Source organism: Synchiropus splendidus, chromosome 5 (assembly GCF_027744825.2).
Source record: "Synchiropus splendidus isolate RoL2022-P1 chromosome 5, RoL_Sspl_1.0, whole genome shotgun sequence".
In the NCBI taxonomy this organism is placed as follows: domain Eukaryota; kingdom Metazoa; phylum Chordata; class Actinopteri; order Syngnathiformes; family Callionymidae; genus Synchiropus; species Synchiropus splendidus.
The window spans coordinates 8,279,579-8,293,258 of NC_071338.1; the positions used below are offsets into that span (position 1 = coordinate 8,279,579).

A 13,680-nucleotide genomic window follows, 5' to 3' on the forward strand; every position below is an offset into this window, starting at 1 on the left:
TTACAAAGGTTAGTTACTGATTTGTGAAATCAGTCGTTTTGTAACATTCGTTCACAATTAGAAGTCAATGAGGTTTTTATGTAACACGTCATCCACCATCTTTGAAGCAATTCCTCCAACATGATTTATTACAAAACTAAACAAACACGTTCCACTCTTGCTTTGCAAACGTGCATAGTAAAACAGATTAATTTATTTAATCATTGCAGTGCCACAAGCTTACCGAAGCAAAGCTGGTGATGACAGAGGACCTGACTTTTTTTTTGTTTTTTTCTTTGTGTGTACCTAAAAAAAAGTCTAATGTTTCCCTTGGATATTGTTTTCTCTTGACTTTATATGTCGCATCTGTCAACTTCGGGCTGTATTCCCTTTGATTCCACGCGCTTCACTTGCACACGCTGTTTGTAGTAGTATTGGTTCACTAATTGGGTTTGAAAAATGATAGCGTGTTCATTATTTTTTAAGTTTTTAACGACATTACTTTTAATTTAATTTTAACGAGTTTTATTTGTGTGCTACCTTGCGATTGGTCGGCTGTGGTGACTGTTGTAATAGTTTATAAACGTTCAAAAACAGTGATAGGAATTTAGTAATTGACATAATTCACATTAAGGAATGCAAAATTCATAGAATGAAATAAAAGGCTTTTGTCAAAGTGTACATATTTATTTTATGTATGTTTAACTTGATATCATATGAATGATAATGTATTATATTCAGAATATATGTCCAGAATCTCTACATGCAAGTATACTGACACGGTTCCATCTTAATATTGAAGTCTCATTGCACAGTGGAAAGCACTGGACATCAAAGAATTTCAAGAAACCTTCACAATTTCTATCCAAATTGTTTATTTCTTTCTCAAACTGATTGATGGACCTGAGGAATCTGTCTATTGTGAAACCTAAATTTTGTCCACTTGAGGCTACCGTAGCGCTACCTGCCTGTGTTATTGAAGGTAAAATGAATTTCTTTCACAGACTGCACTGTCAATTTTTTTCTCAATTTCTTCACTTTCCGTGTGTAGTCTCCGAAACTGTTACCGCCGGGTCCGTCTGTATCGTTTCTCTCTTTCCTGTGCATCTCCATGTGTGTGTCACCTTTCCAACCCTAATTTGCTCACATGCTATACACACATTTTGGCCAATCACCAGCGACTTTTACAGAAAGAAGTGCATCACACTGAATGCGAAAGACCTGAGGGCCCGGTGTAATGCGCCTCCCCGTTTCTCTGTGCCTGCACACTGATTCGAGACCGTGTTGAGAGTGATGCAAACGCAGATCAGGATGAATGCGCTGAGTGAAAGGAGAGAAAAATGACACGTTGAAGTGGGACATTAATGTGAAGGTTTTTTAGTTGAATTAACCGAAGAACGAGCTAAAGAGCTGTTCTCCAGGAAAGGGAACTTTCTTCCACATTGTTTGAAATTAAATTGATGATGTCCTTCCAGGGTCCATGCCGTTAGCGTAGCGCAGCGCCCCCTCTGGAGCATTGTGGTGGATACGCTGCCTACTGTAGAACCAGCACGCTAAGTTGTCCAGGGGTCAGGTTGTCTTCATTGCTCACAGTGAAGTCAGAATCAAGACGCAACCACCTCTGCCTGAGCACGTCTTCTCTTCGAGACACTGCAGAATTACGTATGAATGCAGCGAAGCACTTACATTTTGAATTCAAATTTTATAATAATCAAATCCTTGGTTGCGGTATTCTGTTGAAAATTTTGTTGAATGCAAAACCGTTTAGCCAATTAGGCATTTAAGACATTAAAAAATATATTGTGAAATGAAATTGGTATTCTAGTGATACAAAGGTTGTTGATACATATTTTTAAGTTACTTTATATGGCGAATCAGGAAGATCCAAACTGACCAGTGCAAGTGCACTCTACCAATCTGCCCAGGCAAATTATGCAGACTCCACTTCATTCGTCTCTTACATGAATCTGATGGCGAAGTAGTGTATCCACTAGGGCTGGGTATCGATTCTAATTTCAAGAATCGATTCGATTCCGATTCTCATGACTTAGAATTGATTATCACGATTCAATTCGATTCGATCCGATCCAATCTCGATTCAGGTTAGTATTTAAACCATTTTCTGAGCTGTTGCCATAATCACATGACAAGTTACGCAACGTATTAATACTAGTATCATATTGACATTCAACAGGAAATTAATGAAGGATTGATAGTAAATGATAATAAAGATCCAGACACAGAAGGCCAGATGTGACTGCTCATGGGACTGGTGCATTATTAGAAATATGACATTAAAAATTCACCCAAAAGATGCTGCTGTTTAATACTAATGCATTTTTATGTTATTATCAAAATAAAAGAAAGATATTCTCAGCCACTGAAAATGTAAGCAGAGTGCTGGTTACCGACTTCACAGCAACCTGACGGTCATTGCGCAGTATGTAAACAGTTCTTACTGACCGGTGCGTGTTTGGGATAACAGACGTTTGCGAGACACCATAACGTAGTGTGGCTCTGTTACTTTCATTAGCCGCCTGAAGCCCTCGTTTCCAACGACGGAAGACGGGCGCATATCTTTGCAAATGAAGCCCGCAATCGCTTCAGTTACTTTGACAGAGCGTGCAGAATTACCCGGTAGTGGTAAAGTTCGCTTGAGTTTCATTTGTTGTGGCCCGGTGGATGGCTTGGAAAGGAGCGCTGGGTGATGTCGTGTCACGTGATTCGTGAGGTCGTCAAAGGGTTTGGACTTCACCCGGAGAATATGTGTTAAAACGTAAATTAATTAATCCGATCTTTGGACCTACGAATCGATTTTATGGAATTAATGTACGAATCGATTCAGAATCAGAAAATTGTTTTTTTTAAACGCAGCCCTCGTATCCACACAGATGCCCGGGCATGTATACACGTAAGTCATTTCCATTTTCAACCTCTCGCGTTTCTTTTTCTTTTTTGATCTCAGAGTTTAACTTAAAGATAGGTGCAATATTGTTTGAGTCACTCCTGCTGAGAACAATGGACACTGACTTAGCTTTGCCCTTCCTCAGTCGTGAGGAGGTTCCTTCGAATCAATATAGGGATTACTTACTTCAGCTCAAGCAAATGTTATGTTTATGTATATTTACAATAGAAACAATCCATGCAAGGATATATGTGTACCTGCCCCTGTCAGCCCAACATCTGCTCTCAGCTCTAGCGTTAGCCTCCTGCTACACTCCCTCTTCTCCACTGTCTCTTCCATTATTTGTCAGTTTCTGCCTTGTGCCTCCTGAGGGATCCTCTTGTCTGTTCCCGGTAATGAGAGGCGCCATGCATCTTGCTTGTTTTGCACAGTTCTCCACTTCCCTGCTTCGTGCCTGACCTGCTGCGGCGTCTGAATCGCAGACTGGCACCTGTTAGGTGGAGAGAAAAGCCATCAGCATTTCCAACCTCTCAACCTGCGAGGGAAGTGTTGCGAGCAGCTTGTGCAGATCCAAGCTGGCATTAGGAAGGAAGGTTAATGATGGTGTTTTATGATGGATTAGATTGATGCTCGTGCCCCCCGAGGAAACCACGCTTAACCATATATTACTGAAAACATTTAGCATCTTCTTTCTCATGTTTTATTTTAGATGTTCATTTCAGGATTCTTTTTGCTAAAATAATATTTGTGTACATCTTTCAGCCTTCATTTCAGTTGAATATATTCCTATTTCTTGATGCTCTTCTGTCACATCTCTGTTGTGTCGATCCACTGTTCCCTTGTGCATCAGAGCTGCCATTCTCTGCTGCTCCGTCTTTGGACCAATGCCAGTGGTTGACCTGAAAACAACAGGAAGGAAAACAATATTAGTCAGGTGCTGGTGATGTTGTGGTCAACTTTAATAGTTACACTTCAACTACTGTCAACCAGCACATTTAGTTTCCTCTGTGCTTTCCAAAAAGCCAATTCAAGCGCTGCAGTTGGAGTGAGCGATTAATGTCTGTAATGCTTATCAAAATCCTTAACACAATACTGCATTCTTGCACCCAAAAAATCCGACTGGCATCAGCTCTCTGATCCTGGTTTCCATGTTGCCGACGACATCCTGGAGCGTAAAAGGCCCTTTTCATGCCAGATGGTCTCACGATTGGCAGGAGAAGAAGAGTGCCATTAGAGGTTATTCATCAAAACAGCTCTGAACAGGTTGTCACACATGAGGCTTCTTCGCTGCAGACCAGACAGTGTGACTAAGCATGAGAACTAGACAGCCGAGCAATTGAAGAAGTTGTTGTGGTATGATGAATGACGCCCATGTCACGTGTCAGTGTTTTGGGCCTGCATTAGCCACCCTACCTGATCTGCAACTATGTGCCGCCAAGATAACTGTTAAATGTATAGTGCAACTTGACGTTGGGAGCCTGTTAATGATGAATTTTCTGGAATGATCCTGCAAGCTATGCATGATTATATCTTGACACACCAGACCTGGGGCTGTAGCTTGCCAGATCTAGACACTCAAACGTCCCACAACATCCACAATTCAACTTGCTTAAATGGGGCCAACTTGTTTTTATAACTGACCTGTCGCGTGCTGCTGTCAGCTCAAAGTTTTTGTTGAAATATGAGCTGACAAAGTATTTGACAAACGTCTTTGTAGAGTTCTCTTGCTTTTTGAGATCCCAAATCTCCACAGTTAAAATATAATACACACATGAACAATAGTCTCAACACTGCAAAGCAGGTATTTGGGTGTTCTTCATGTAATCATTGCCTCACATTTTAAATAAGACAATGCAATGGCTGTCTTGATCCCAGAGCACGATTCATTTATGATCATACACAGGCTCAAGGTTCATCTCATGGACTGGTGTTGATCCAAGTCTGTCTGTCGCTTTCATTTTCTGCTCCTGCCTACCTTTCTCCATCTTGTAAGAGCTCCCTCTAGTGGGCATTGACGGAAGTTCATTCATGCTGTAGTTTGTGCCATTTCCCAGTACTGTATTCCTTCTTAATTGTATAACAATATTTTTTTGATATTTTTGATATTCTTAATGTGCCTGAAACGAAAGTAAAGTGCCATGTAATGTTGATTTTAATGTTAAATAAGAGCTATTCACATGCTTTTAGTCTTTATTGTTGACCCATTTAATGTGCTGTAAGTAAGATTACTATTACTATTACAGTTATGCATTAACTGTGCATTAACAGAAAAACGCTATGCTGCTTTTTTTCTTTTGTTCCCCCTTTTTTTTCTTCACCTGCAGAGTATCTGATGTGTTTCAATATTAGACGTGCAACTCGTGCGTGTGTGTGTGTGCGTGCGTGTGATGAATTGAAACCATAAATCAGCACTGGACGTGTCAAGATGTAGATGGCAGTCATTTGTTATCATTACTGAGTTTCTGAAAACACCTATATGTGGGCGTAATGACATTGTATAGCTTGCTTTTAACGCCATGATTATTTCATAACAGCATTGCTTCAGCCTGTTTAGTAAGTTGTTGATTCATTGCTACAAATAATAATAACACCAATAATAATTAATAATAATAAAAAGCCTTTTAGTTCATTTCTCTCCCACGCGGCCCGAAGGCAGATTGTGTTGTCTACTATGGCTGCGCAGTAATGGAAATTCAAATGCAAATTTAAACTTAACATAAATATTAATACAAACGCAGGATAACAAAATACATAAAAGTACCCAGAAATTCAAAATTTACAATGTCTTAACAAAAATAATTTTTCGCAGTATGTAATCACAAAGCGAGCATGAAGGTGGCTAAGAACACTTGGCAAGAGTCAAGCAAGTTGGTTTGATGCGCTGGTGATGCAGGATTCATTCATACTTCCTCATAACCAATGCTCATTGAAAAGGCAGCCTAAAGACAGGGGGAAGGTCTCATGTCAGTAATTCACAGGTCTCACTCAGACACAGCAACACTGTTTTGTCATGTCCCGTATGAAACTGCGGCGAACTGGATGCTGAATCTGATTTCACATTTACTGGTGTTACTGGTGTTCCCCACTGCTTTAGTGTGCTATCATGTAGGATGCTAACATTTGCTCATTTATTTGGCAAGGGCAAGGTAAGTTGCTGAAGCCAAAGTAGTTGAAGGCTGTGAAATAGTCAAAATACATGGATGCTTGTTCTATCCTTGTAATTTTATCTACGACTCATCCCCAGTGTCCTGCACTGTTGACAGCAAGTAATTAGATGAACAACTATGGTGTTATAGGTGCAATTGCAGTCGCCTTTTTAAACTCCATTATATCATTTTAAAAAGCCTGCGGCGTTGTGGCAGAATAGTTAACCGAACTGTTTGTGATTAAGGAGCTGTGGGCGTTGGAATTGCAGGGCAGTAGGTCAAACTCGACCGTCTGGTCAGTCCTGAGCTACGGTCTCGGCAGCTTAAGCGCAACCGTTTTGCACAGAAGTGCGGAAGTGATGCCTCACCAGGAGAGGTCCTCAGAGGTGCAGATCGCCGGTACGCTGAAAGATGAGCCTTTTTTTTTACGCTTGCTATTCTTGCTTGTAGCGTCTGGCTTCATTAGTCATATGACCAGAGCTCACCTTTAGGCTTTTGTTGGTTTGTTTTCTCACTCGAAACCAGGAACCAAGTACCGTTGCTCTTTAGTCAGTTTCACATGTACATCAGTTTGTGTGTTTTTTGAGTGAGAGTAGGCTGAATATTATTTGAAGAACCTGTCCCCATACTTTTATTTGGCAGTATTCAATGTAATGTCCCTAAAACCTGCTCATCCCAGCGTAGTCTTCCACTCTGTCTTTTGTCCTTTCCCATTCCAGGGTTGCCAGGGTTGGACTTGTCACCATGTCCCATCTCTCCTCTCCATACATGCATGTCCAAACCAGTCAAATTTATTCACCATGACCCAAACTAGAAGGGAAGAAATAATGTGCTTACCGTAGGGCTGTCAAAATTCTAAAATTGCAAACTTATTGTTTGCATATTGGTAATAGCATTTTCAATACCACAGGGATCAGAAAAATTACTTAATATCTTCTTAAAACTACTTCAAAGGATTGGAAACATTTTATTATCAGGAAAAGCAGAAAATGATAATGATAATACACAACACAATCATGTTTTTAAATAACTGAAGTGCATTTGTGGGTACTTGAGTTTCAAGAGACTTGGGATCGTATTTTCAAGGTTTTTCAAAGGTGTAGTTGCAGAATTTAATTGATACAGTAAGAGAATTGACAAACGGGAGCTTTGCTAACCTCTGAAAAGTCGTCATAGCAGCCTTGATGCCGCTTATGTCTACTGCAGTGCTGAGTTTATGCAGTGGGTGTGTGCATATTGGCATTGATGACATTGCAAGTCAGTGGTGTATCCTGATGTGACCTCCGAGTATCAATGATGTTTGGAGTGTCTATAATTTTGACAGCCCATGTTTGTATGCCAGATTGCACCAATGGCCTGTCCAAGGTGTTTTAAGATTCTTTCCCAGTGGATCTTGGCCCTGGCAGTACCACAGAATGGTGCATTAGTGGAATAAGTCAGATATAATGGAAATCTATTTTAGAGCCCTAAAATTGATTAAATGAAAAGAAAAAGATTGTGAGATGAAATGCTCATATATTGCTTGATAATGTCATGATATTGCAATGTCAATCGTTGTCTTAAGCACATGTAAAGAATAGTTTCACATAAAAGACTTCTGGGGTGCGAGGGTGAGAGCTGGCAGCGATTGTGCCTCATGTCCCAAAATGTTGATTCAGTGTGATATTTCGGTTTGTACAGAAAAAGCTGAGGCCCATATTCATAATTTCAGTGCACTCAACAATGGGCAGGGCATGGCATGCTGGAACGTTGATTTTCTCTCGTCTCAGTTGTCTCGGTGTCGACATTACAGCCACTGCTGTTTGTAGATTGTAGGTTTCCCTTCCTCATTTCCTCAATTGTTTGTCAGTGCGACACTCACTGCAGCAGCTCAGCCAACGGCTAAGAGTGGTTGTACATTACAAGCCCAATTTTAATGAGGAAGTAATGGAGTGTTCAAAGACTAACACCTGTGGCTTTGCAGTCTCTCCACCTTTCCGGGCACTCTCTCATGTCGGCACTTTCCCCCACCCACAGTCTGCTCTCCCCTCCCCTGCTGTCCTCTCTCTCCGCCCTCGTCCATGTTTAAAGGAAGCACCGCCCTATGATACAGAATCGTCAGACCTGTTATGCATATTAACTGTTTCGTTGCCAAGGCGCTTCAGTGCTGAGCCATGTGACTGGTGAAACATGTGTAGGCTATGTTCTGCTCTCCTCCTCTGCCAGACTGTTGTTTACTCTGGTTCACTGAGGTAGCGCTCTCTTCAAAGGGCAGCAAATAGATTGAAAAGCAGCTATGTTTTTCTGCTCCCTGATCTTTTTTTATGTGGCATATACAGTATATTATTGTCATTGTGGGCTGCGATACGCACATTCATTTTTGTGGCGTCTAAAATTGGCCAAGCTTTAGCTGCCGTCGGGTTTGGATGATTTTGGTTGGTTCGCACATGCTCTTTTCTTATCTTTTGCTTCCGTGATGAGTCAAAAGTGTGTCATTCAGCAACTGTTGTGTGTCCAGGCTAATTTTTTTGGAGTCAATATGAAGAATGCTAGTCATCATGGGTGTGTAGTGGCCACCGCTGGAGCCTCACAACATCAAGGTTGTTGGCCCATTTGCAGCTACTGGGAACTCCTTGTCCTTTCCGAGTGGAGTTTATAATCGTGCTTGTGTGGGCCACCCCAATGTCCTTTAAATTTGACTTTAAATTGTATCTAGGTGTGTGAGCATGTTATGTTCATCTGACTGTGTCCATCTGCCTCTTGTGCCAAGTAGACTTCCTTCCCTGTGAAGGCGGCAATTAAATTTAAGGTAATTTATTACCCCTCAATTGGAAGGAATGTCAACCACCACAAGTTGGCGTATAAAAGTGAGCTTTTAGCAGAGATTTAATGGTGGCAACGCACATTATATTTCTGATCTTCTCTTTCAGACGGTTCCATAGTTGAGGAGCCCTGACAGAAAAGGCTGTGCCACCTCTAGACTTAAATATAGACGTGGGAATAGCTAACAGGGACCCACTTGAGGGTCCTGGCTGACTCATAGTGGGTCAGCAGTAAACTCAGTTTTAGAGTATATGAACAGCAATTTTTTTGGTCAGTTGATTCAATATGTTAACCTATAAATATGTGTATTTGAGGTTGTGGTACACAAGTTGCGTGATGAAGATCCCAAGGAGATTTGGCTTTTGTGAACCTTCAGATTCTTCATCATGTGAAGTTGTTTATAGTTGTACAATTGTGTTCTGGGAACCGTGTTATCTAATCTAACTGTGTGTTGGTTTGAATTGGGCACCATACGAAAGCAAACCACATGCTTTCAGGAGGCTGAGAAATGAGTCCAAACTCCAAGGCCTGGCAGGGGGATCTGTTGCCGGCTACTGCTGCTCACGCTCTGAGAAGAATGGCAATTGTCATGCTGACATAGCAGGCAGCAGCAGACCTTAAAATGTAAGCTAATTAACACAGTGAGAGGAGGGAAGGGATGCCAGTGTGCTGCTTTTGCATGAGTCTGTGGCTTTAAAATGTGCCTGATTATAGAGTTCTCTCAAGCCGTCGGTGTCGTACCTGGTCAGTTAATCGGACGTAAAGCAATTTTTCAGTGGGGTAATTTCTAGGCTCAAACTAAACTTGGTATGAGTGGAGTTCAAATGTACAATGCAATGTTAGTCTTAGTAGTGAGGTGAACGTTCAAGGAGTGGTTCAGATGACAGCCTGCATGATGTGGTCACAGGTGATGTCCGATGCCATCATTGGTAAAGCATATGCTCACCTGATTGTTCCAGATATACTCAGATGTAAAGGCACACCGTAGTGTGTAGTATCTGTTGGATTCTTGCTTCTAACCCCCTTGCTGCTTTGTACATACCTGGCTGCTGGCCAGCCATGTGTCTCATAATTCCCAATAGCATGTGCCAGCTGCAGCACATGGCCTCTGCATCATTCTGTTGGCAGTGCTTTGCTCGTGACTATCTTCAACTCAGTTCTCCTCTAGGACCATTCCCTAAACCACAGTATTCCAAACTGTGATCATGTGATTTAAGCAGCATAAAAATACAGCACAAAATGTTTTTATTCATGTGGGACTGTGACTCCAAGGACTCAGGTGTGCATCCGTCTGTAAATGTTGTCTGTTGCTGTGAAGTAGAACAATCTGAGTTCTGGTGGCAAGTCGTCCAAATCTTGCTTTGCTTTCAATATATTTTGAGATAAAGGGCAACAATTCCACCTCTGATCCGTCATGTTGACTTTCCTCAAACTTTAGACCCGCACTTTGTATATTGACCAACTTTTTTAACACGACTTGATAACTGCTTGGTTTTCACTATGCTGTGCATCTATCACAGCAGCTATTGATGAGGTATCTTAATCAGATTTGTTGTGTTGTAGTCAGCAGTAAAGATTTTGATCACACACTGGATATGAACAAAAAAAATACTAAAAATGTTCAAAACTGAACTATATATATATATATATATATATATATATATATATATATATATATATATATATATATATATAGAGTTCAGTTTTGAACATTTTTAGTATTTTTATATATATATATATATATATATATATATATATATATAGTCTTCTTAGATACTTATTTTCATGCTTTTGTGTAAAATTGGTGAAATTATCAATAGACTTCATGGACAGAAACCATTGTGCCGACAGAAAGCATCCTGACTACTTTGGGTGGCTCTAAGCTAATAAGCTTGGTATAAGGTTTGCCTCTGGTCTCCTTCTGTCTGGACATCACTGGAAGAACCTCAAAAGAAAGTTTGACAAGGTCAATGTGTTCTCTTCTTGATTTGCTTCTTTCTCTAAGTAGAACTCATTGTGACCATCCTTGTCCTGTACGTGATATGACTTACAGTTTTCCACAGTGCAGATACGTGTGGTTGAGGCCAGTTTTCTGAGCTTTGCCACGTCACTGTGGGGTGTAATTCCTTGTATGGTCAAATCCTCCCTTAAGTAAATAGTGCTCTAGTTGTTGTGGTATGGTTCTTATGCACATTCTTGGCCCAGCACTGCATAAAAATAGGTCATTGTCAACGTTCGTCGCAAATGTCTTCTCCAACCATTAACAATATGAGCCACATGATCAGATCTACTCAGCATTGTGCTTTGTATCAACATGAATGACTCTTTCTGTGACTTTAACCAATCTGTTTCTGATTCTGATTTCCGGAAATTGTCTGATCTACATGGATCCAAATCTGAGGTCTTCTGGGTCTCAGTTTTTGGAGCTGGTGAATGTCAGATTTAACTGCATTCATACAGTATTAATGGGGCTGACGGGGATCTCTACATTTTGTTTTACACATGGCCCTCTGGGGACCAGAGTGGGACATACAGGGGTCCAAATGTGGATAAAAGGGCTTCACAGTGCCCAGGTCTGATCTGTCCTTTGAACACATTTGTCAATTATTCAGCTGACTGCTGGCAGTAGCCTACATTGGGAGAAGGGGAAAAAAAAGACGGCACTGACAACGTGTTGTGGTAGAAATCCAGGACTTTGGGGGTTAAGTTTTGAAAGTTAAAGTCATAACTGCTAGCACCATCTGCTGGCCTACTTCCTCACAAAGAGTGTGTGTATGTGTGTATGAAAGAGAGGGAGTGAGTGAGTGAGTGAGTGAGAGAGCGGGAGAGAGAGAGAGAGAGAAACGAGTCTGGGTTTTAACGACATCTCTAATATTCATGCTGATGCATTTTGCTGCTTTGTGCTTTCATTTTCCGCCGCGCCGCCTGCTAGTCCTGAGATCACCACACACGCCCCAACCTGGGGCAGCAGAACGCGGGAAAGGAGGAGAAGCAACTAGCAGAATAAGAAGGAAAGCTAAACCAAAACCTTTTTTGTGTGTTTGTAATGGAGTAAATGTACCTTACCCTGACTTGAGGAGAGGGGGAAGTGGAGTGTCGGAAGGGTTAAAGTGCAGGCGGGAAGAGGAATCAATGAGAGAGGGGAAAAGAAGCAACTTTGACACACGGTGAGGAAGACTTTGGTGAAGCCGGACAACGGCCGGAGCAGAATGGGAGCTTCCTGGACTGCCACGCACCTCCTCTACCGCCCACAGAGCTGCTCCCTCATCACCCTGTAGAGACAAACGAGAGAGAGAGAGAGAGAGAGAGACTGAGAGGGGGAGAGACAGAGCTCCCATGCACTCCTCTTGAGCCCTGCCTGCTGGGGGAGGAGGAAACAAACCACTCCGGCACTCTCGCACTGCGTGAGGAAAGGAGCTGACCGGGGGAAGGAGGAGGTGGAGGAGGAGGAGGAGGGGAGGGGGGGAGACACCAGTTCAAGGAACCGCAAGAGACCGGGAAAGAGTCTGTGTCGATACCAGCTACGGCGAAAGAGGACGGTGAAAGGTTAGCCGGCCTAAAGGGGGGGGTTGGAGAGGAAAGCAGAAGAAAAAAAAAATGTCTACAGTGAAGAGGCCAAGAGGAAGGGTAAGTGAGCCGCTCTGAGGAGGGGAGGAGGGACGAGGGGGAGGAGGAGGAGGGGCCGGCAGGAACTGAACAACCTCCTTTGCTACTAGCTCATGCTGCACTGCCGCCATCTTGAACTCATTGCTGTTTTTTTTTTCTCCTACTCTTCTACTTGCTTTGTCGCTAAACCTTATCAAAGCCCAGTTGCTTGTCGCCGTGCCGTCTCCCTCCCCCCTCTGTGTAGTCATTCCAAACATTGTCCTGTCGTTCATGTTTGGCATGTGTGCGTGTCCTCCATGAGTTTAGCCTGTCAGTCACTCACTATTTGGAGCTACCTTTTCATGAACTGTAATAGCCCGGCTGCTTTCACGATTGAATTCACTGCAGTGCTGTACTTTCAGTTATTTATAGATGTATTACACAGCTGCGGTGCTCCGATTTGCTGCATTTATCTCCTACCGCCCCCCTCCTCTGTTTTGAAATTTTGTCCTTCCTCTTGCAGCGTTCTTCCCGCTCTACAGCTTTAGTTTCAACCCTCCCCCTCACATTCTTTTTTTTTTCTACAATTAACTTGAATGAGAACATTCCAGCATGATCCAGTCAAATGCTTCCTAATGGCCTCAGCAGTGTTGCACACGTGAATAAGCTATTGCAGCACTTGTGTGTACATCTGCATCCTACATCCTCATCAACTTCCTCTTGCACACAACCTGTTTTTTCGGGTTGTTGTTTTGCTAGGGTAAAACCAATCCAAATGATTTTTGGAAGACCCATTCATTTATACACCATCCCTCCTCTGTAGACTCTTCCTCCACCATACAGTCCTCGTGTATCCACAAACGCACTCGCGCCATCTATTATTCACATATTATCACGTATCAGCCAGGCTGGATTATTCATGTCCCGAAGACGATGCCGCACTGTGTTTGCTCTTATAGCTTTTTGATTAGTGCACACGAAATATGTCATGGCGGACAGAGACCGTGTTTATGTGATACATGTTTAGAATTTGATCGTGGTTTCCACCCCATTTAGAGCCCCCAGATACAAAAAACATTATCCTGTACTGCAGGTAATACAAGGGTGAAGTTAAAGGCTGGGCTGTTTTTTTCTGTTTTGAAATGATCTCCATGCAAGTATGCTTCCACAAAGTGTTGTGAGGAGCCACACATTTGAAAAGCACTTTTTCATTGAGGCTGTACAATGGTCCAGATGTGCGAATGTGTTTTCCTTAATCAGGAG

At 42.1% G+C, this 13,680-nt stretch overlaps 1 protein-coding gene across 7 annotated transcripts in view; it reads left to right on the top strand.

Moving 5' to 3' along the window:
• The window catches only part of chd9 (chromodomain helicase DNA binding protein 9), an 87,586-nt gene that overhangs the window by 24,627 nt on the left and 49,279 nt on the right, over positions 1-13,680 (top strand). Inside the window, exon 1 of one of the 7 annotated variants that reach the window (XM_053866679.1) lies at positions 11,647-12,459. The exons of the other annotated variants lie outside the window; for them this stretch is intronic. Coding sequence (XP_053722654.1) covers positions 12,430-12,459 — 30 coding nt within the window. The 5' untranslated portion in view covers positions 11,647-12,429. Of the gene's footprint in view, positions 1-11,646; positions 12,460-13,680 lie in introns of those variants that run through there. 7 annotated transcript variants of the gene reach the window in all.